The 24,784-nt window shown below is 41.0% G+C and overlaps 1 protein-coding gene and 1 long non-coding RNA gene across 5 annotated transcripts in view; one reads left to right on the top strand and one right to left on the bottom strand.

Annotated features, from left to right (window-relative positions):
• Window positions 1–2,207, top strand: part of 4E-T (eIF4E-Transporter) — a 45,069-nt gene extending 42,862 nt beyond the window's left edge. For 2 of the 4 annotated variants that reach the window (XM_043213608.2, XM_070282452.1), the window contains exons 5-7: window positions 922–1,308; window positions 1,366–1,707; window positions 1,765–2,207. In XM_043213608.2, the coding sequence (XP_043069543.1) occupies window positions 922–1,308; window positions 1,366–1,707; window positions 1,765–2,006 (971 nt within the window). In that variant the 3' untranslated portion in view covers window positions 2,007–2,207. Of the gene's footprint in view, window positions 1–921; window positions 1,309–1,365; window positions 1,708–1,764 lie in introns of those variants that run through there. The other 2 variants (XM_070282453.1, XM_070282454.1) reach the window with 2 other exon arrangements.
• LOC108120250 (uncharacterized) overlaps window positions 1–24,784 on the bottom strand; it is a 162,532-nt gene that overhangs the window by 32,741 nt on the left and 105,007 nt on the right. The gene's annotated exons all lie outside the window — the stretch shown is intronic.

The following is a 24,784-nucleotide window of genomic DNA, read 5'->3' as shown; positions in this document are numbered from 1 at the left end:
AGCTGTAAACGCGCTTCAGCTATCCTTGCCCTGTCGCGTTCATTATTTTGAGACCGAATCAAATCGATTGCTGCAGAACGGGACTGCCTAACTCTCAATCGTGTTCGCTCAAGCCTAGCTGCTCGCGTTTCTGCTGTCTCCGCGTTGTGCATCCGCATGGCTCTCAGCCGCTCAGTCTCTCGAATGGAGGCCCGCTCTTCGTCAGTCCTATTCGAAATGTTACGTCTTTTTGCTGTTGTATTGCGAGTAAGACGACCAAAATTCTTCTTGGGTGGCATGACTTCGTTTCTGACATTTTGACATTTTCATTTGACATTTTCTTCTTAGCTGTCTGCCTAAATAGAAAAGTAGGGGCACGGGGAAACGCGAAAAAAACTGATATATTCGCAAACTCAGATAAGCTATCAACATCAAAAGTAGACATAAACCGAGCTGGAACTTCAACGCATGTTGGGTAAAAATTTGGGCTTTTCTTTCTTGTTTGTTTTTAAATCCTTTGTTCATTTTTCAAATTTATGTGTGATTAAAGAGTCAATCAAATTTGTTGATTTTGAATTTCCAACCACCTGTTTTCGAACAAGTTTTTTACAACGTCTACAGAAGTCAAATTAGAAAATAGTTTTACGTGATAAGCAACAGTTTAACTAATACTTTGGCTCGCCCAACTGCGTATAACCCCTTCAAAGGTTAGTTAAATGAAAATAACTTTCATAAAGAGGGTTCTCTTTATGTTATATTGATTTCACCCCTTGCAAAACTGCCGCGTTACCGAAAACTCTCGTAAACTTAAAGCCAATAAACGAGCTGAGTATATATATTAAAAGCATCTTAAGAATCTTTAAAAATAATACCTCGTAAGGATAAAACATTAAAGATACTATATGGAGTAGTTTAATGTTGTTTTGATTTTTTTATTTTAAGATATGTTTTCTCCAAATACTTCTAATGGGATAAATCAGCAATTAAACCACAGCAATTCGCCCACCCCTCTGGCTTTTACTCCGACATCAGTTTTAAGAAAAATGACAGCTGACAAAGATACAAATTTTACACAAAGCGTATCTTGTAATCAGCAGCTTCAATTCCCAATCCATCAACAATATTCTAAACAACTGACAAATGCGACTTACATTGAGCCCCACGAAACTACATCTGTGCCGGTTCCACCTCGAATGATATTAGGTGGAGGGAATTTTACAGCAAATTCTAATGGTCAGGACATTATTGCAAACTTGCCTCAGTGTCATAACCAATCAATGATAAAATGGCCACCTATTTCTGCACATATGGTACATGGAAAAACATTTGGTAAATTCAATCAATAATTATTAAAATTTAAAAAAATGTTTTTTATACGTGTTTCAGGTCGTCCTATACTGAAAGGTGGCTTAAATTCAAGCTCGCAACCAATTCCTTCGGCTTCATTAACTTCTAACATTGACATGCACCATTCTAATCATCAGCCGCTAAGTCATCACATACATCAGAATCATCAGCCAAATTCTCCTTTTAGGTTTAAGACTTCGCAAATAACCGAATCTTTATTTAATTCTGAAAATATGCATCATAATATTACCTATCCTGATGCAAACTCCCAAATGCAGAACCATGTATTTTGGCAGCAGCAAACGCGACAACAAGGTAGGCATAGGGTTATTCATGCAGAACTGCCTCGTCAATCAAATGTCCACATATCCCAAGTACCAGGTAAAGCCTTGATATAATGGTTGTGTATATATGATTTTATTTAATGTAAATGCTTAGAATGTTTTGATGGCTTAGACTCTGGAAATATGGCAAAAAACAATAAGCTTGGAACTAACAGCAATCATAAAGATGATCGACTACCTTCGCCTACCAACAACCAATTGGCTCAGTGGTTTTCACCTGAACTTCTTGCAAGAGCATCTGCGGGAAAACTTCCCCTTTTAAATATAAACCAAGCCCTTAGCTTAGAAGAATTTGAACGTAGCATACAACATTCCTCGGCCGTTGTGCATAACTAAAAGTGTAATAAAGGTAGAACTTATACTTTATTTATTAATAAAAATCTATGTTTAAAAATTAAAAATTTTTCTTGCTGTGGACAACAAGTTTTCATCATTACTTAAAATATCTACAGTCTTTGATAAGTTAAGTTAAATATATTTTATAAAAAATATATGTACTGTAAATAAACGCAAATAATATGTAACCATTAATATAAATATGTGCGAAATAAGTATAATCATTTAAAGACAGAACTTTGAATTAACAGTTTACTGGTTGTCCATGTACTGGTACTGGTACTTAGGAAAAAACATGAAAACGAGAATAAAATCAAATATTAGTCGGAGTCGTCTTAGGAAGTTTACGAAGACCGAGGAAGTAGAGCATGTTTCTCCCAAGGCTCGACTTAAGTCAAAGGCGAGGGGCTTAAATGCTATAAACTACCTAACGCGAATATTTGTTTTTATACCCGGAACTAGCAGACTACAAGGGTACATTATAATGTATGTAACTTAGAGAAGGAATCTTCTCAGCATCAAAAGTCAAGTCGATATAGCCATGTCCGTCTGCCTGTTCGTATAAACGCGTGGATCTAAGACTATAAAAGAAAATACTCAAGCATTTTAAGTTTGTTTCCAATTTTTTCACACGGCCCCTCTCTTCCCCACAAATTTAATATTTCTGTAGCGTCAGAACACAAGGTATTTTAAATAGATTTCATGCCAAACTATATCTGTAACTAATTTATATCTGGAAAATAAAAGTTATTTAAATCGGATAAATTTTAGAGGAGTTCGAGACTTTTTATAAGAAAAATAAGTCACTCATAAAACACATGAGAACAATTTTTTTGAAACAAGAAATCAATAATTGAAACAACAAAATATAATTGCAAATTTTTTCTTATAGACATGTTTTTATAGCAGTGGTCAACACCATGATACAATTATATAATTGTACAATTATAATTGTATCATGGTCGGCACGTCCCTATTCCGAGGGCATAGGAAATTTCTCTGCTTACTCAATTGAGTAAGCATTGTCTTGCTTTCCAAAAGGTTTTCTATCGTCCTTTGTGACAGATTTTTTTGAATAGGTTATTCGATTGAAACCAATTTTGAACAACTAAACTATTGTGCTATGTTAATGCTGTGCCATGCTGATGAAAAAACGTCTGTGACAATCAATAAACTTGACTAAAACTATAAATTTTAATTTTTATACCCTTGCAGAGGGTATTATAATTTTTCCCAAAAGTGTGCAACGCAGTGAAGGAGACATCTCCGACCCTATAAAGAATATATATTCTGGATCAGGATCATCTTCTGAGTTGATATGAGCATGTCCGTCTATCCGTATCAATATAACTGATTGATCGGAAATGGTATAACTTCGGTGTTTTTAGAGTTAGAGAGTTCAAATTTGGTGATTTTTTTGTGAAGATTCTTCAGTGTACTCCTGACTCTTTCAACATGACCATTGGCTTGACTTGCGCCCGTTCCAATTAGATGTAATTGTATTTTTTGGCTAGAACAAAATTGCACAAACTATGTGCCCGTGAAGCTCTGCCCCTGATTGGCAATTAAACGTGTTGGCACGCCAAAAATGGTGATCGAAGATTTCATTGCGTTTATACAAGTATTAGCATCTAAGGAAAAGGTGTGAAATAGATAAACGTATTTTGTAAAAGCGTCGATTTGTACAAAAATATATTCGTTACGATCGCTTTTTCCGCTCAATTTTCCTGATATATCTATATCAGGGGTGCCCAACCTCAGCATACGGCAGAGCAAACTTGAACCAGTGCAAACAATCACCAATACATTTGCACCATTTTTTTTTCATGTCAATGCACTGAAAAATAATGTTATAGTAACATTTACAAGTGGTTTTGAATAAATATAATGGTTTCAATTAACTCTTCTACACCGCTGTAGAAGAGTTAACCGCCCATATCCAGGCGGCAGCTTCTGAAGCAGCACCAAGGCCCTTCAACCGACCAAGAGCCACTGACAGGGACATCCACTTTTGAAGCCCAGAAGTCGGAGGACTCAAAATTGAAGAGCGACGACTCCAGAAAGTGCGGATGCTCTCGAGGAATCCGCTGGACAAAACCGCCTTCAATAGAGCGTCCAAATGTCTTTCAGTCACGCTGAAAAGACTAAGAAAGCAGGCCTTTGGCGGGTTCGTCGAACAACTCGAACCAGGCGACCCTCAACATAACTTATGGCGAGTCACCAAATTTATCAGACGGCCACTGAAAAGGATCCCATCTGTATAAAGAACCGACGGCAACTGGTGCAGATCGGAGATGGACAGGGCTAACGCTTTCGCCGAACACCTCGAAGGTGTCTTTACGCCTTTCGATCGCTGTTCACCGGAGGATGGTGCTGAAACTGCCCGTCTGCTAGCCGAGCCTTCCAGGGACGCCGATCCAATACGACCAGCGACTGAGGAGGAAACAGCTGAGCTCATAACCATCATGAGCAACAACAAGGCCCCGGGCGATGATGGTATCAATGCAATTGCATTAAAAATGTTACCACATCCAAGCATTTAGCTAATTACATTGATCTATAATAGATGCTTGGAAATAGGGTACTTTCCATCCACATGGAAACGTGCCCAGGTAACTATGATACCTAAGCCCGCGAAACCCGAAGCGAACCTTTTGTCCTACCGACCAATAAACTTGTTACCAATGCTCTCCAAAATACTAGAACGAGTGTTTTTGAGCCGAGCACTGCCAGTTTTGGACGAGGCTGGACTAATCCCTAACCCTAACCAGTTTGGCTTCAGGCGGCGACACGTTATCCCAGAGCAGTGCCATCGGGTTGTGCAGTACATCCTGGACGCATTTGAAACCAAGAAGTACTGCATGGCCGTCATGCTGGACGTGAAGCAGGCGTTCGACCGAGTCTGGCATCCCGGTCTCCTATACAAATTAAAGACAGGCCTACTCCGACCATACTTCCAGTTCCTAAAGTCGCTCTAAGAGAAACTCACGCTGGTGTCCCCCAAGGCAGCGTTCTTGGACCGTTGATGTACAACGCTTACACGGCCGACCTCCCTGTTCTCCAGAGGCCGACACCGCCTTCCTTACCACCGCCGATAGCGCTTTGCTCATCGACTGGCAAAAGCGATGGAACATTGCCGTCAATAATGAGAAGTCCACTGCAACCACAATTTCTCTCTGCAAAGGCAACTGCCGTTCAGTTAACCTCAATGGCTCCCCGATCCCGCAGCAAGACAATACCAAGTACGTTGGATTCACCCTAGACAGGAGGCCCCCATCTGATTAAGAAGAGGAAACAGGCTGATCAAAGCTTTCGATCCTTCTACTGGCTCATGGGTGGGGGATCGAAGCTGAGAACGTCCACAAAACTTCTCATTTACAAGGCCATAAAACGCCCAATCTGGACGTACGGCATACAGCTCTGGAGCACTGCGAGCAAGACGAATGTCCGAACTATGTTCGAAAATAGAGCCCTTCGAATCGCCACTGGGGCCCACGTCTATCATGACAATCGCACCATCCACGAGGTTCTCAATTTTCCTTGGGTCAAGGACGAGATCCAAAGAAGCAGCGCACGCTACATGCAGAGGCTCCATAATCCCCCGAACCTGTTGGCCATCTCTCTGCTGGACAACAGCGAGCAGCCCAGAAGACTAAAAGACGCACCCACTGGACCTCCCCGGGATATCCCAACCATAATCTTTAAATACCATAAGCTAAGCTTACTTACTGCTCAATTTAGTTCTCCAATATTAATATGTAAAATTGTCTATAAGTGAAGATAATGTAATGTATTGTCATGTTATAACATTTAATGGTTGTCCTTAAAGGACAGTTTATAATAAACGTTATCCTGCTATTACAAAAAAAATTTACATATAATTATAATAAAAAATACATTTTATTATAGCAATTATAAAAAGACCCTATATTTTAAAAAACAGGTTAACATTATACTATACTACTATGTTCTGAGTGTTTTTGAACATTCGGTTTAGGACGATTGGGAAGAATAGGGAAAACACGAAAAAGTTTTATTGTACAGCATAGGCCTATGCCTATGCTGAGAGCTACACACGTTTAAGACATTTCATTTCCCATATGAAAGAGCAATTCCAACAACAAAGGAGCAACGAGAGCAATGGGGCTGGGCATCCCTTATTTAGAGACACCGTTTTAAATTTTTTGGCCAATGTAGAAGGTGCATGCATCGAGTCATTGCGCATGCTTTTCTTTAAAACGGTCGAGCATTCTGATGCATTTTGGCAAATTAGTGTTAATGAATCCGAAGAATGCACTGAGTTTTTTTTTTATTATGATTTGCTGGACATCACTTAATTGAGCCAAAATTGAGCAAAACAAACTGCTGGCGATTGTTGTCGCTCCAAATATCAAGCAACGTTGAATGATAAAATGTAACTGCAACTGCAACATTAAGTATAGCCGTTAATCGGGGTAAAATGGCTTTAAATTTAACCACTATTTGATTGTTACCAGTTCTACGTTAACAGTTCCTTATGTGATCTTTGGTGCTAAGTAAGGGGCATTGGGAATAAAACACGGGATTGTTGGATCATCTTGTTGATTTTTCAAAAAATGGATATCGAAACACGCCGTAAATAGATCGAGGACAGCCGCGATCTGAAGTGACCAACAACCAACAATTTATTAAAGTTCCTGGATACTCACTGTGAGCAATTTGAACTCAGTCAACGCCAAAGAAATTGGGATGGCAAAACTAAGCAGCCATGTTGGCTGTCGAGAGACATCAAGGGCAATATGTACGAGCACCAGCTAGTAGGCTCTGCGGACTTCCTGGCGCTGAGTGTCGAGCAACGGCAATCAATTGCAATGGAGAATTTGGAAATGGCTTGTGCATCAATAAGAGCATCAGCTAGCATTCCTGTTTTCATCATAAAGCTAAGAGGCCCAAACGACCAAGGGGCGCTCGAAAAACGATTTGTTAGTACATATTAAGCTATTTGAAATTTGTTAAGCTTTGTTAAGAGGAGTTAGTAAGGAAATTTAAAATTCTATATTTTAAATTTGAGGGACAGGAAAGAGATGTTATAGAGTAGAGACCATTGTAGTTCGAACATAATACCCTAAAAGAGTCATGCAGTGCATATGTTGAACTACAATGGCTGAGGAACAGAGGACTAAAGTTTCGAGTTCTTTTATTAGGAATGTCATATTTTAAACGTGCTAGTAAATGCTGGCTTTCTACATCCCCGTTAATAAGGTTATGCAGAAAACTACAGCGAGCATTGTCCTACGATTTGTTAAGCTAGGTAAGTTTATAAGTAAAAGTCTGCTACTGTAGGATGGAAGCTGAAGATTTGCATCGCAGTATAGACCTCTAAATGCAAATATTAAAAAGTTCTTTTATACGGATTCTATGCGGTCCTGATGTATTCCGTATTGGGGACTCCAGACACATGAACCGTACTCCAGTATTTTTTTTTTTTTTTTTTTTTTTTTTTTTTTTTTCGCGGTCTTTCAGAATTTGGAAATGGCTTGTGCATCAATAAGAGCATCAGCTAGCATTCCTGTATTCATCATAAAGCTTAGAGGCCCAGACGACCGAGGGGCGCTCAAGAAACGATTTGTTAGAGTATATTAAGTTATTTGTTAATTATTAAGCTAAGAGGAGTTAGTAAGGAAATTTAAAATTCTATATTTTAAATTAGAGGGACAGGAAAGAGATGTAATAGAGTAGAGACCATTGTAGTTCGAACATAATACCCTAAAAGGGTCATGCAGTGCATATGTCGAACTACAACGGCTAAGGAACAGAGGACTAAAGTTTCGAGTCCTTCTATTGGGAATGTTGAAATTTAAGCGTGTTAGTAAATGCTGGCTATCTACATCCCCGTTGATAAGGTTATGCAGAAAAACTACACCGAGCATTGTCCTACGATTTGTTAAGCTAGGTAAGTTAATAAGTAAAAGTCTGCTACTGTAGGATGGAAGCTGAAGATTTGCATCCCAGTATAGACCTCTAAGTGCAAATATTAAAAAGTTCTTTTGTACGGATTCTATGCGGTCCTTATGTACTCCATATTGGGGACTCCAGACACATGAACCGTACTCTAGTATCGGACGGACCAAAGAAATGAATAAAGTTTTGGTTATATAGGGGTCATTAAATTCTTTTGACCACCTTTTAATAAAACCAAGGACTCCTTTAGCCTTATTAACCATTAAGGAAATATGGTCGGCAAATTTAAGTTTTATGTCTAATAGGATGCCGAGATCATTAACCTGGGTTAATTTTTCTAAGGCAATCCCATTAATGGAATACGTAGCTTGCAGAGGGCAAGAACGATAAAAAGACATATGCTTGCATTTTGATCCATTAAGTATTAGATCATTAGCCAAACACCATTTTTGAAAGTTATCAAGGTCAGACTGAAGACTGCATTGGGCAGAGATGGATTTATACTGAAGACAAAGCTTTACATCATCTGCATACATAAGAACTAGAGAGTTCGTTAAAGCAGGGGGCAAGTCGTTTATAAAAAGCGTAAATAATAACGGGCCAAGATGACTTCCTTGAGGGACGCCGGATGTAGCACGGACCAGACGGGACTGTATGTTTTTAAATAAGACTCTTTGTGTCCTTCCATCTAGGTAGCTGGAGATCCACGTTAAGAGGTCTTTAGGAAAACCCAGCATATTCAGTTTACTCAACAAAAGTGAGTGATTAACTGAATCAAATGCTTTGCTGAAGTCTGTGTAAATTACATCGGTTTGATATCCCTTACAAAAGCCGTCTATGACAAAGGATGTCAACTCCAATAAGTTTGTGGTGGTGGAGCGACGCTTAATAAAGCCATGCTGACAAGGAGTGATGATCGAAGAGCAAAGGTGTTGCAAATGAGGGGTAATTAATTTTTCAAATAACTTTGGAATTGCCGACAACTTAGAGATGCCTCTGTAGTTGGCAGCCTCCGACTTTTTCCCCTTTTTATGTAGGGGAATTATAAATGATTCCTTCCACTTAAGGGGAAAAATCGAGGTTTCCAAAGATAAGTTGAAAAGTCTTAGAAGAGGTTTGCACAGAGCCCTGGCGCAGTATTTTAGCACACAGCCTGGTACTCCGTCGGGGCCTGGCGAATAAATGGGTTTTACCCTTAAAAGACTAGATAATAAGTTGTTCTCAGAAAAAGACGGACAGAAAATAAGATTTGCTGCTTGAATGTTATATGCATAAGGCTGATCAGTCAATTTAGGAGGAGAATAAGTTGTTTGAAAAAATTCTGCGAATAGATCGGCAATGGCCTGATCCGAAGTCGCAGAGGAATTTTCAAACATAAGCAGAGGTGAAAAAGATACGTGTTTACGCTTAGTGTTTACAAAATTATAAAACTGCTTTGGATCCTGAGTAAATTGAATCCGGCAGCGGTCAATATAATTCCTATAACATTCAGCGTTATGCACGGTAAAATTCGACCGAGCTAGTAGGTATCTTGAGAAATCAACACTACTGCAGGTTTTTTTATATTTAAGTAAAAGCTTATTTTTTTTATTTTTTAGGTTAGTGAGGGACCTTGTATACCAAGGAGGATTTGTTGAAGCGGACGGATGTTTCCAAGGCACACATGAGTCAAAAAATGTATTTAAAGTAAAATAAAATTTTTCTAAAGTGACATTAAGATCAGTGCACGCCAGAATATCAGACCAGTCAAATGTATCGATAAGGCTATTAAGTTTTTGAAAATCAACTTTACGGAAACAGCGAATCTTATTTACCACGCTCGGAGACATCTGATCGATACCAGGAGTGGTTTCGATTGAGACCTCCAGCGTGGGGTGATATGGATCCTCTGGGGCTGAAAGGGGAAAAGCTCTGGAGAGAGCGGTACCATCCGGATCAGATACAAAACATAAGTCTAAGAGCCGACCTAGCGAATTTCTAACATGATTGATCTGACCTAGGGACATGTCAAACATGCCCGCGGTGAAGTCATGGTAAGTTATAAGTGACAAAGATGGTGAGTTATCGACGTTGGACCACTTTAATTCTGGGATATTAAAGTCGCCCACCGCTACGAGTTGGTCACGATCCGTCATAAGATTAGAGACGTATCGAATAGCGGACAAATGCTGCCAATATGTGGGCGGTTCAGACATAGGAGGTATATATGAACATGTAATGTATAAAGCTTTCACGGACATAGTGATTTTAACGCAAATAAATTCTATGTCACCAAACTCTTGGGATTTCACCTCTTCAGAAGCAAAAGTAGAGTCTACCGAAATGAGGACTCCACCTCCTCTTCGCTGAGATCGATCCCGTCTAAAAGTGGTGTACTTACTTGGAAAAACTTCGGAGCTAAAGATCTCCGGATTTAACCAAGTTTCTGTAAATGCTATTATATGGGATGCAAAGAAAGAACTATCAGAATATAGCTTGGGGAGTTTGCTACGTAGCCCCCTAGTATTCTGATAGGTAAGAGTTAGTGAGGAAATTAGTTTTTTGGGTTAGAGGCCAAAGAAGAGGTGGAGGGTTGGTCAGTGGTTCCGATATTGGGAAGTCTCACTCCCACTGGTTTATTAACTTTTTTTTTAACGGAACTAGGCTGATGTTCTTGGACGAAAAGATTCTCTGGCCAAAAACTGGGAGAACAAATCGTCTTGAACATCAGCGCGGGCACACGAATCTTGAAAGAAGACGTGCGCCTTGTATAATTGTATTTAAATTTTTGTATGTCCTCCACCTTTATATCGGCTTTAGTTTTGGCTTTGATATAAGCCGAGATATCAATCTCTGAAGTATCAGGGGCAAGCCGAGAAACAAATATATGTTTCGATGGAGGAATCACCTGTAAGGGTTTTGGTGTCGCAGGTACAAGAACTGCAGCATCAGTCGGTGCCGGTGGTCCGGACTGTGGAATACCCTTTTGGGTGACCCTAATGGGGGTTTCGTTCCCTAGGACCTGTGGCATCACTTGAAGGGATGCCATGGCGGACATATCGGACAATTGCTCATTATCCCTGAGAAATTCTGACGAATTTTTCTCAGTTAAGGCCCTTGGGGTGGCCAGAGTTATAAGCGGCTGCATTAATGTCGGCTGAGCAGGCTGAGGCGGATCAGAAACAGCGGATTTCTTACGCTTAGGGGACTCATTTAGCAGCTGAAGGCCACTAAATTGAGTGTCAAGCGCACAGAGCTGGTCATTGATTTTACGAAAACCAGTGATCAGCTCTTTAAATCCATTTTTGGTCTGTCTCATGAACGACCTCATTTCGCCTTGCACAGCACGACAATTTTCGCAACAATAATGTATCCCAGACCTACGGGAAATGGCATCCGAAACTGATGCAGTGAAACCGGCACACTTGGCGTGCACGACGTTTTCACATAACCAGCAATGGATACTAGGCTGGGATGTGGAAATAGTCTTGTTGCAAGACTTAATGGCACAGACCAGTTTAAATTCCATTTTGTTTATTATTATTATTATTTTTTTTTTTAATTTAATAAGACAAAAATTAATATTTAAAAAGTTAAAAAACACAATACCTTGAACCACTGTGCCAAACAAGAAGCCGAAGCGGGAGCTTTGAAAGAGTGCACAAGAGAAATGCAGAAAATATAGATAAGCCGGGAAGAAGCAGAGCTGAGCTATGCTTGGAATAGAATTTAGACAAATTATTAATTCGATTCCAAATATACCAAAGCACTCGCGAAGCGATACGGTTTAGGCTTTAAGATTGTTATGATTCACAAGATTTAATTCACAAAGTATGTAAACACCGGTTTACCAATATTTATCAAAAACGCAGTGCGCACAAAAAAACACGACCGTTCGCTTGAAAGAAAGAGAGGGAAGTGAAGTATAGGACGGACAAGAGAAATGAATAATGTTTTGGTTATATAGGGGTCATTGAATTCTTTTGACCACCTTTTAATAAAACCAAGGACTTCTTTAGCCTTATTAACCATTAAGGAAATATGGTCGGCAAATTTAAGTTTTATGTCTAATAGGATGCCGAGATCATTAACCTGGGTTAATTTTTCTAAGGCAATCTCATTAATGGAATACGTAGCTTGCAGAGGGAAAGAACGATAGAAAGACATATGCTTGCATTTTGATCCATTAAGTATTAGATCATTAGCTAAACACCATTCTTGAAAGTTATCAAGGTCGGACTGAAGACTGCATTGGGCAGAGATGGATTTGTACTGAAGACAAAGCTTTACATCACCTGCATACATAAGAACTAGAGAGTTCGTTAAAGCAGGGGGCAAGACATTAATAAAAAGGGTGAATAATAGCGGGCCAAGATGACTTCCTTGAGGGACGCCAGATGTAGCACGGACAAGACGGGACTGTATGTTTTTAAATAAGACTCTTTGTGTCCTTCCATCTAGGTAGCTGGAGATCCACGTTAAGATATCTTTAGGAAAACCCAACATATTCAGTTTACTCAACAAGAGTGAGTGATTAACTGAATCAAATGCTTTGCTGAAGTCTGTGTAAATTACATCGGCTTGATATCCTTTACAAAAGCCATCTATGACAAAGGATGTCAACTCCAATAAGTTTGTGGTGGTGAAGCGACGCTTAATAAAGCCATGCTGACAAGGAGTGATAATCGAAGAGCAAAGGTGTTGCAAATGAGGGGTAATTAATTTTTCAAATAACTTTGGAATTGCCAACAACTTAGAGATGCATCTGTAGTTGGCAGCCTCGGAATTTTTCCCTTTTTTATGTAGGGGAATTATGAATGATTCCTTCCACTTCGAGGAAAAATCGAGGTTTCCAAAGATAAGTTGAAAAGTCTTAAAAGAGGTTTGCACAGAGCCCTGGCGCAGTATTTTAGCGCATAGCCTGGTACTCCGTTGGGGCCTGGCGAATAAATGGGTTTTACCCTTAAAAGACCAGATAATAAGTTGTTCTCAGAAAAAAACGGACAGAAAATAAGATTTGCTGCTTAGGCAAAATTCTCCTCAATTTAGGAGGAGAATAAGTTGTTAGAAAAAATTCTGCGAATAGATCGGCAATGGGCTGATCAGAGTTTGCAGAAGAATTTTCAAACGTAAGCAGGGGTGAAAAAGAAACGTGTTTACGCTTAGTGTTTACAAAATTATAAAACTGCTTTAGATCCTGAATAAATCGGGCAGCGGTCAATATAATTCCTATAACATTCCGTGCATAACGCACGATATCTTGAAAAATCAACACTACTGCAGGTTTTTTGTATTTAAGTAAGAGCCTATTTTTAATATTTTTTAGGTTAGTGAGGCACCTTGTATACCAAGGAGGTTTTGTTGAAGCGGACGGATATTTCCATGGCATACAGGAGTCAAAAAATTTATTTGAAGTACAGTAAAATTTTTGTATAGTGACGTTAAGATCAGTGCATGCCAGAATATCGGACCAATCGTATGTATCGTTAAGGCTATTAAGTTTCTGAAAATCAGCTTTACGGAAGCAGCGAATCTTATTTGCCATGCATAGAGACATCTGATTGATACCAGAAATAGTTTCGATAGAGACCTCCAGCGTGGGGTGATATGGATCCTCTGGGGCTGAAAGGGGAAAAGCTCTGGAGAGAGCGGTACCATCCGGATCAGATACAAAACATAAGTCTAAGAGCCGACCTAGCGAATTTCTAACATGATTGATCTGACCTAGGGACATGTCAAACATGCCCGCGGTGAAGTCATGGTAAGTTATAAGTGACAAAGATGGTGAGTTATCGACGTTGGACCACTTTAATTCTGGGATATTAAAGTCGCCCACCGCTACGAGTTGGTCACGATCCGTCATAAGATTAGAGACGTATCGAATAGCGGACAAATGCTGCCAATATGTGGGCGGTTCAGACATAGGAGGTATATATGAACATGTAATGTATAAAGCTTTCACGGACATAGTGATTTTAACGCAAATAAATTCTATGTCACCAAACTCTTGGGATTTCACCTCTTCAGAAGCAAAAGTAGAGTCTACCGAAATGAGGACTCCACCTCCTCTTCGCTGAGATCGATCCCGTCTAAAAGTGGTGTACTTACTTGGAAAAACTTCGGAGCTAAAGATCTCCGGATTTAACCAAGTTTCTGTAAATGCTATTATATGGGATGCAAAGAAAGAACTATCAGAATATAGCTTGGGGAGTTTGCTACGTAGCCCCCTAGTATTCTGATAGGTAAGAGTTAGTGAGGAAATTAGTTTTTTGGGTTAGAGGCCAAAGAAGAGGTGGAGGGTTGGTCAGTGGTTCCGATATTGGGAAGTCTCACTCCCACTGGTTTATTAACTTTTTTTTTAACGGAACTAGGCTGATGTTCTTGGACGAAAAGATTCTCTGGCCAAAAACTGGGAGAACAAATCGTCTTGAACATCAGCGCGGGCACACGAATCTTGAAAGAAGACGTGCGCCTTGTATAATTGTATTTAAATTTTTGTATGTCCTCCACCTTTATATCGGCTTTAGTTTTGGCTTTGATATAAGCCGAGATATCAATCTCTGAAGTATCAGGGGCAAGCCGAGAAACAAATATATGTTTCGATGGAGGAATCACCTGTAAGGGTTTTGGTGTCGCAGGTACAAGAACTGCAGCATCAGTCGGTGCCGGTGGTCCGGACTGTGGAATACCCTTTTGGGTGACCCTAATGGGGGTTTCGTTCCCTAGGACCTGTGGCATCACTTGAAGGGATGCCATGGCGGACATATCGGACAATTGCTCATTATCCCTGAGAAATTCTGACGAATTTTTCTCAGTTAAGGCCCTTGGGGTGGCCAGAGTTATAAGCGGCTGCATTAATGTCGGCTGAGCAGGCTGAGGCGGATCAGAAACAGCGGATTTCTTACGCTTAGGGGACTCATTTAGCAGCTGAAGGCCACTAAATTGAGTGTCAAGCGCACAGAGCTGGTCATTGATTTTACGAAAACCAGTGATCAGCTCTTTAAATCCATTTTTGGTCTGTCTCATGAACGACCTCATTTCGCCTTGCACAGCACGACAATTTTCGCAACAATAATGTATCCCAGACCTACGGGAAATGGCATCCGAAACTGATGCAGTGAAACCGGCACACTTGGCGTGCACGACGTTTTCACATAACCAGCAATGGATACTAGGCTGGGATGTGGAAATAGTCTTGTTGCAAGACTTAATGGCACAGACCAGTTTAAATTCCATTTTGTTTATTATTATTATTATTTTTTTTTTTAATTTAATAAGACAAAAATTAATATTTAAAAAGTTAAAAAACACAATACCTTGAACCACTGTGCCAAACAAGAAGCCGAAGCGGGAGCTTTGAAAGAGTGCACAAGAGAAATGCAGAAAATATAGATAAGCCGGGAAGAAGCAGAGCTGAGCTATGCTTGGAATAGAATTTAGACAAATTATTAATTCGATTCCAAATATACCAAAGCACTCGCGAAGCGATACGGTTTAGGCTTTAAGATTGTTATGATTCACAAGATTTAATTCACAAAGTATGTAAACACCGGTTTACCAATATTTATCAAAAACGCAGTGCGCACAAAAAAACACGACCGTTCGCTTGAAAGAAAGAGAGGGAAGTGAAGTATAGGACGGACAAGAGAAATGAATAATGTTTTGGTTATATAGGGGTCATTGAATTCTTTTGACCACCTTTTAATAAAACCAAGGACTTCTTTAGCCTTATTAACCATTAAGGAAATATGGTCGGCAAATTTAAGTTTTATGTCTAATAGGATGCCGAGATCATTAACCTGGGTTAATTTTTCTAAGGCAATCTCATTAATGGAATACGTAGCTTGCAGAGGGAAAGAACGATAGAAAGACATATGCTTGCATTTTGATCCATTAAGTATTAGATCATTAGCTAAACACCATTCTTGAAAGTTATCAAGGTCGGACTGAAGACTGCATTGGGCAGAGATGGATTTGTACTGAAGACAAAGCTTTACATCACCTGCATACATAAGAACTAGAGAGTTCGTTAAAGCAGGGGGCAAGACATTAATAAAAAGGGTGAATAATAGCGGGCCAAGATGACTTCCTTGAGGGACGCCAGATGTAGCACGGACAAGACGGGACTGTATGTTTTTAAATAAGACTCTTTGTGTCCTTCCATCTAGGTAGCTGGAGATCCACGTTAAGATATCTTTAGGAAAACCCAACATATTCAGTTTACTCAACAAGAGTGAGTGATTAACTGAATCAAATGCTTTGCTGAAGTCTGTGTAAATTACATCGGCTTGATATCCTTTACAAAAGCCATCTATGACAAAGGATGTCAACTCCAATAAGTTTGTGGTGGTGAAGCGACGCTTAATAAAGCCATGCTGACAAGGAGTGATAATCGAAGAGCAAAGGTGTTGCAAATGAGGGGTAATTAATTTTTCAAATAACTTTGGAATTGCCAACAACTTAGAGATGCATCTGTAGTTGGCAGCCTCGGAATTTTTCCCTTTTTTATGTAGGGGAATTATGAATGATTCCTTCCACTTCGAGGAAAAATCGAGGTTTCCAAAGATAAGTTGAAAAGTCTTAAAAGAGGTTTGCACAGAGCCCTGGCGCAGTATTTTAGCGCATAGCCTGGTACTCCGTTGGGGCCTGGCGAATAAATGGGTTTTACCCTTAAAAGACCAGATAATAAGTTGTTCTCAGAAAAAAACGGACAGAAAATAAGATTTGCTGCTTAGGCAAAATTCTCCTCAATTTAGGAGGAGAATAAGTTGTTAGAAAAAATTCTGCGAATAGATCGGCAATGGGCTGATCAGAGTTTGCAGAAGAATTTTCAAACGTAAGCAGGGGTGAAAAAGAAACGTGTTTACGCTTAGTGTTTACAAAATTATAAAACTGCTTTAGATCCTGAATAAATCGGGCAGCGGTCAATATAATTCCTATAACATTCCGTGCATAACGCACGATATCTTGAAAAATCAACACTACTGCAGGTTTTTTGTATTTAAGTAAGAGCCTATTTTTAATATTTTTTAGGTTAGTGAGGCACCTTGTATACCAAGGAGGTTTTGTTGAAGCGGACGGATATTTCCATGGCATACAGGAGTCAAAAAATTTATTTGAAGTACAGTAAAATTTTTGTATAGTGACGTTAAGATCAGTGCATGCCAGAATATCGGACCAATCGTATGTATCGTTAAGGCTATTAAGTTTCTGAAAATCAGCTTTACGGAAGCAGCGAATCTTATTTGCCATGCATAGAGACATCTGATTGATACCAGAAATAGTTTCGATAGAGACCTCCAGCGTGGGGTGATATGGATCCTCTGGGGTTGAATGGGGAAAAGCTCTGGAAAGAGCGGTACCATCAGGATCAGATACAAAACATAAGTCTAAAAGCCGACCTAGCGAATTTCTAACATGGTTAATCTGACCTAGGGACATGTCAAACATGCCCGCGGTGAAGTCATGGTGAGTGATAAATGACAAAGATGGTGAGTTATCGACGTTGAACCACATTAATTCTCCGGCTTAACCAAGTTTCTGTAAAGGCTATAATGTGGGATGCAAAGGAAGAACTATCAGAATATAGTTTAGGGAGTTTGCTACTGAGCTAGGGGGCTGTTCTGATAGGTAAGCGTTAGTGACGAAACTAGTTTTTTGGGTTAGTGGCCAAAGAAGTGGTGGAGGGTTGGTCAGTGGTTCCGATATTGGGAAGTCTCACTCCCACTGGTTTTTTTAACTTCTTTTTCACGGAACTAGGCTGATGTTCTTGGACGAAAAGATTCTCTGGCCAAAAACTGGGAGAACAAATCGTCTTGAACATCAGCGCGGGCACACGAATCTTAAAAGAAGACGTGCGCCTTGTATAATTATATTTAAATTTTTGTATGTCCTCCACCTTTATATCGGCTTTAGTTTTGGCTTTGATATAAGCCGAGATATCTATCTCTGAAGTATCAGGGGCAAGCCGAGAAACAAATATATGTTTTGATGGAGGAATCACCTGTAAGGGGTTTGGTGTCGCAGGTACGAGAACTGCAGCATCAGTCGGTGCCGGTGGTCCGGACTGTGGAATACCCTTTTAGGTGACTCTGACGGGGGTTCATTTATTACCACAGAGGATACCACAGAGGACATTTGCTCAGACAATTGCTCATTTTCCTTGAGAAATTCGGACGGCGAATTTTTCTCAGTTCTAGCCCTTGGGGTGGCCAGAGATATGAGCGGCTGCGTTATTGACGGCTGAGTAGACTGAGGCGGATCACAAACAGCGGATTTCTTACGCTTAGGAGACTCCGTTAGTAGCTGAAGGCTGCTAAACTGAGTGTGAAGCTAACAGAGTTGGTCATTGATTTTACGAAAACCAGTGATCAACTCTTTAAATCCATTTTTGGTCTGTCTCATGAACGACCTCATTTTGCCTTGGGCAGCAAAATTAATATATAAAAAGTTAAAAAACTTAATACATTGAACCACTGTGCCAAACAGGAAACCGAATCGGGAGCTTTTGACAGTGCAAAAGAAAAATGCAGAAATAGAGATAGAGATAAGCCGGGAAAGAAGCAGAGCTGACCTATGCTTGGAATTGAAATTATACAAATTATTTATTCGACTCCAAATATACCAAAGCACTCGCGAAGCGATACGGTTTAAACTTAAGATTCTTAAGATTCAAAAAAAAAAAAAAAACACGACCGTTAGCTTAAGAGGAAGAGAGGGAAGAGAAATCCGTATATTTGAACTATTTGAGACCGGGACGTTTTACAAGGCAATGTGAATCCAAATTCAACTATAGAATTTGCCACGGACGAAACCATACACTTCTATATAAACAACCGGCTGCATATGCGCAAGGCTTTGCAGTGACTACGAACACTTCGCAGGCTACGGTACAGGACGCTCCTCAAACTACATCGGTTACAGTGAGTCACATAGCACGAGCAAATGGCTCACAATCGGCTGCATACGCACAAGGCTTTGCAGAAATTGCACACAAACATGGGCGTCGTCAAAGCACGCTACCGACTGCATTGGTATATGTTCAGAACGCACATGGCTTCCGGCTACTTTTGGACGGTGGTTCTGAGTTGTCATAAACTTCGGAACGTTGCATTTACACACTTGGGCTCGCACGTGCATCATCATGGATACTGGTATCACGAATTTCTTCCATCAAGGCTGAATAGATGCCAGAAGACGAAAAGATGAAGACGATGCCAGAAGTTGGTGCATCTCATCTAGTGCTCGATTTGCTCCGACAAAGCTCCCGATTCGTAAGTACTCGAATCGTGGCCACAATTTTTATGCCGAACAGAAAGTATCGGAACTTTTTGTCAGGCTCTCAACTTTCTCCTTAATGCTTAATTTTTTTTTTTTTTTATTTTAACGTTGCTTTTATTTCTTGAATCTTCTCTTTGCGAGACTAACAAGAGGTGTATCAAATCTTATATTTTTAACTTAACTAACAGTCATATTGACTGATACGGAGTTAGACGGCCCTAAAAATCGATTGCTGGGTTGGGAGGTCGTTGCGTCTAAGGCGGGATACGCTAGAAACCCGAGTCAATCCCCGAGCGAGAAAATTTGGGTGCGAAGACAGTTTTTCTTTGTATGACTCTTTTTGCTTCTGGATTTCGTCTTTCACTGCGAGGATGCCCAGATCCCGGTGGATGTTTTCGTTGCGAACATACCAAGGTGCCCCTGTGATAGTTCTCAGGATTTTTGATTGTGCGCGCTGTATGATGTCTATGTTGCTGCTGCTCGCGTTCCCCCACAGCTGGGAGCCATACGTCCAGATTGGCTTTAGGACTGAATTGTACAGTAGTAACTTGTAGTCTAGGCACAGTGGCGATCGTGAGTTTATGATCCAGTGGAGGCTGCTGGCTTTCAGTTTTAGATGCATCTTTTTGCATTCGATGTGCTTACGCCAGGTAAGTCGTCTATCAAGGTGAACGCCAAGGTACGTTACGTCGTTAGCTTGAGGGATCTGCATACCGTTTAGTAAAAGCGGAGGGCATGTTTGTCTATTAAGAGTAAACGTTATATGTTTACACTTTTGTTCGTTTATTTTAATGCGCCAGTCGGACAGCCACCTTTCCACTATTGTGAGATGATTAGCCAGTTGGGTTGTTGCCTGCGTTGGGCATCTGGAGCGACTAAGAATAGCGGTATCATCGGCGAACGTTGACGTTGTTAGTTGTGCGCTCGTAGGAATATCCGCAGTATACAAAACATATAGACACTGCCCGGGTGCGCTTCCCTGTGGAACTCCAGCTTCGATGGTGTAGTCGCCCGAAGTAGCTGCGTTGCATCTCACTGAGAATACCCTATTGAAGAGGTATGATTCCAGTAGCTTGTGGGTGTATGTTGGCAAATACGTTTTAATTTTGTGCATGAGTCCGATGAGCCAAACTCGGTCGAAAGCTTGAGATACGTCGAGGAAAATAGCGCTGCAGTATTCTCGTTGTTCGAAGGCTAAGCGTATTTCGGATGTTAATCTGTTCACTTGTTCGATGGTTCCATGGTTTCTTCGAAAGCCAAATTGGTGTGCCGGGATGATATTGCAAGCTTCCAGATGTGGTATTATGCGAGTTAACAAGCATTTTTCAAACAGTTTAGACAAACAAGATAGAAGGCTTATTGGTCTGTATGATGACGGAATTGTGTGGTCTTTTCCAGGCTTCGGTATCATTATAATAATGGATTTCTTCCACTTTTTTGGGAAATAGCCAAGATTAATGATTCCATTAAATAGTTTGCAGACGACCTCTATAGCGCATTTTGGAAGTTCGATCAGCATCTTTGGGGTCAATAGGTCACCACCGGGAGCCTTTTTTGGTTTTAGCCCTCTTATGACTTTTTCGATTTCGTTCGGCCGGAATGGAGGTGCGGCTGGCTGAGGGGAGGACTCTGGCTGAATTACTGGCAGGAGGAATGAATTTGAGGCTGGGTTTGGCTGGAAGACACTTTGGAGATGTGTGGCGAATGTTTCAGCTCGGTCTTCGTTGCTGCGAGCCCAGCATCCCGAAGAGTTTCTTATCGGGGTGGTCGTTTCAATTGGGGCACTAAGATTTGGGTGGGCCCTCCACAGGGGGTACTTTGTGCTTGTTGGCGAGAGATTCTGGATGTACCTCAGCTGTGCATTTTCTTCCTGTTGGTGAAGAGCCTGGTCGAGTGATCGGGTTGCTTCCTTAAGGCGTTGTTTTGAAGCTGGTGATCTGCTGTTTTGCCAATCACGACGCGTGCGCCTCTTTTCTCGCACGAGCTGTTCGATTTGCTGATTAGATTTGAAGTGTTTGTTTCGGTTTACTGCTTTCCTATGAGGAGTAGAGATTTTAGCTGCCGCAACGAGTACTTCTTCCAGGGCGCTCGTAGTGTAGTCGATGTCCGATTCCATGTTAAAATCCGGGGCGAGTTCTATGTGGGCACTCACGTACTTTTTGTATTTTAGCCAGTTTGTTTTTGTCGTCGTCAGACTGAAGGGGTGTTCGGTTATTTCTGGGCTTTGAAGAAGCGTTAGAAGCACAGGCGAGTGGTCTGATGATAAGTCCGAGACTGCTTTGGCACTTATTAGATTGCGAGGTATGTTTTTTGTCACTGCAAAATCAATAAGGTCTGGGAGCTTTCGTGAGTCTGTTGGCCAGTATGTGGGACTTCCAGGGGAAACGTAGTCCAGTTTATTTTTCACATTTATAATTGCATTGTACAATTGTCTTCCTTTGGGAGTCACTAGACGTGATCCCCAGTGCGTATGTTTGGCGTTGTAGTCTCCTGCGGCTATAAATCGATCCCCAAGTGAATTGTAGAAGTCCATAAATTGTCCTTCCGAGATTGAGAAGCGAGGAGGGCAGTAAACGGCAGCAATTGAAAGGATTCCGTTGCTTGACTGAATTTGTATCGATGTGGCCTGCAAGAAGTTTGTTGCAAACCTTTTGTGAAAATGGTGTTTAATTCGTTCTCTGATTAGAACTCCAGTTCCGCCGTGGGCTTTCCCATCTGGATGATCTGTGCGGTAGATTGTGTAGCCTCTTATATGAAAGTTGTATTTGCTTGTAAGATGCGTTTCCACCAGTAGCATAACGTCAATATGGTTTTCGGTCAAGAATTGTGACAATTCTAGTTTATGCCGTGAGACACCATTGGCGTTCCACATTGATATTCGTAGCGCCTGCATAGATTATTTGGACTGTTGTGCTACGAGCAGCTGTATCACCATGTTCTGGTTTTGAACAAGCGTTTGCATGGTCGTTTTCATGAATGACATAAGCTCCATCATACTTTGTTGGAGGGTAAGCATCATAGTTTCCGTTTTGCTGTGTGGCTGTTCTGGGGCCTGTTGAGCGCTTTGAGAGTTAGGCTGAATTGGAATTTCCCTTCCAGATCGTAGAGCATCGGCATAGGAGAAGCCGTTGGTGGTGTTTAGTGGACCGAATGAGGATCTCGCAGCTTTGGCGAAGAAGACGTCTGGCGTGGTTTTTGACGAAACGTACGCATTCTGTGGATTTTGGTTGCGCGTTGCGGTCGCTTGACGCATGCGACTCTTTAACTCCTTATACACAATACATCCTCTATAGTTTGCCGTATGGCTGCCTCCGCAGTTTCCACATTTCTTCACGGTACTGTCCTTGTTTGTAGTGCAGCAAGCGGACTTGTGGGCGTCCCCGCAGACTACACAGACAGCCCGAAGTGTGCAGTAAGACCTTGTGTGTCCATACTCTTGACAATTAGTGCATTGCACTGGACCGTTACGTTTATGTGGCTCTTCAACAGTGATTTTCCGATGCAAAAGATATTGCAGGTTGTAGATTGGGTGGACTTCGTTCTTCTTCAGCGACCTGCTTTCAGGCTCGAGCTCGACCTTGAAGAGGGGTTGTGGCTTTTTATCTTTATTTAGAATGTTAATAACATTCTTGGCGGCGAAGCCCTTTTCTTTAAGGGCGGTTTTTATTTCCTCGACGGTAACATCAGGTTCTATTCCCTTTACTACCACTTGTAGGCCCTTACTGCTTTTCAGCTGGTACGTGTAATAGTTTTTCTGTACAGTGTCCAGATATTTTGACACTATTCGGAAGTGCTCTTCAGTCTTGGTTTGCACCTTTGTTTCATGGATGTTCCCTTTGATAAGCGGAACAACATGAAAGTTTTCACCGTTCCCGATCAACGACGCAATTTTGTTGACCAGGGCACTCGAGCTTTTTTCCCTAATATAGATTGGAGGGGGCTTGGGTTTTTTTGCGGTGTCTTGGGCTGGTTGGTTTTCCTCAGCCTCCGCCAGTAGGGCAAATCTGTTAGTAGTGGATCTGTCTGGTTCATTATCGTTATTCAGGACACGGTTAATTTTTGTTTTGTTGCCTGCCGGATTACTCTGCGGGCTAAGCTTGCGCTTAATTTGGATGTAGCGATCCATTCCAGTCTGTGTGGCCGTTGCCGCTTTGGCACTTTCCGAGGTTGTTGTTTTTGTACTCGCTGTAGTCGTTGACGTCGTGGTACTTTGAGTTGCAGGGGTTTTCGCTGTTGTTGCAGAAGTTGTAGCGCTGCTTGTTGTTGGTGCGAAATTTGTTTCCGATATTGGAGGGGGGGTTTTACACTGCGAACTCCATGACGCGGGAGTCGGAGTAAGCAGAGCGGGTGAGCAAGACCGTGCCCTTTGGGTTTCAGCGGTCAGTAAAGCCGGGTTGCTTTTAAGCGCCGATTTTTCCACTTCGGTATCGCGGGTTGAAAAGTAAGAGTAGAAGCCGTTTCTTTGGTTCACTGAACTTCTACGCTCGTTCTTTTGGTCGTTGCTCAATGAGCTCATTGCGTGGTACGTATTTTTTTTTTTCAACAATGCACTAGTTTTGGTTTAGCACATTACAACTGTTATAAAAAAAAAAAAGCTTGTCTGTCGCTTTTAATAAATTGTATTTCAGTGTCTTTTCGCTTATATTGGCGAAAATATAAGCGAAGTGAAGTTTTCCCGGAGCTCGGACAAAGCACGTCCGCTCAGTTCGGTAGTTCGATTACGCTTAATTGAAACTGAATCCTTAAAACCTCTAAAACAAGAGCAACATAGTGAGTCTCGCAACGCACTTTGGCGTCTAGTAACCTTGCTTCAACGTCCGCTCAGGGCGAAGTAACCGTTTCACAAATTTATATAATATTGTATGTCCTTGGCCCCACACCCTGGGCGCCATATTATTATATGAAGTGTACAATTCGTAAAAGCTCGCGCTTTACCACATTGATAAAGAAAGCCTGGTTGTCTTGACCCACAGGTATAAGAGATTTCGGGGGTTTGAATTTCTTGCGTTGCTGGATTCTAAGCTTGTCGGCAAGGTAAAGGTTCTTCCTTGTCACCTAAAAAACACCACTCTAGTTATACTTGCAGAGGGTATTATAATTTTGTCCAAAAGTGTGCAACGCAGTGAAGAAGACATCTCCGACCCTATAAAGTATATATATTCTTGATCAGGAACATCTCCTGAGTTGATATGAGCATGTCCGTCTGTCTGTCGGTCTGTCTGTTTCTACGCAAACTAGTCTCACACCCTTAAACTTTGCACACACCCTTCTTTTCTTTGCATGCAGTATATAAGTCGGAACGGCCAGGATCGGCTGACTATATCCTATAGCTGCCATATAACTGATTGATCGGAAATGGTATAACTTTAGTGTTTTTTAAGTTAGAGAGTTTTAATTTTACATGATAGCTATTTTTGGCAAAATAATGCGACGTGCCATATTTCATAAGACTATATCCTATAGCTGCCGTGTAACTGAACGATCGGAAATGACCCAACTTTCGTGTTTTTGAAGATAGAAAACTGAAGCTTAGTAGAGATTATATTTTTGGTCAGATAATGCGACCTACCAAATTTCAT

Source organism: Drosophila bipectinata, chromosome 4 (assembly GCF_030179905.1).
Source record: "Drosophila bipectinata strain 14024-0381.07 chromosome 4, DbipHiC1v2, whole genome shotgun sequence".
NCBI lineage: Eukaryota > Metazoa > Arthropoda > Insecta > Diptera > Drosophilidae > Drosophila > Drosophila bipectinata.
Note: the sequence above shows the minus strand (reverse complement) of the source record. Positions and strands in the feature narration are given on the sequence as shown.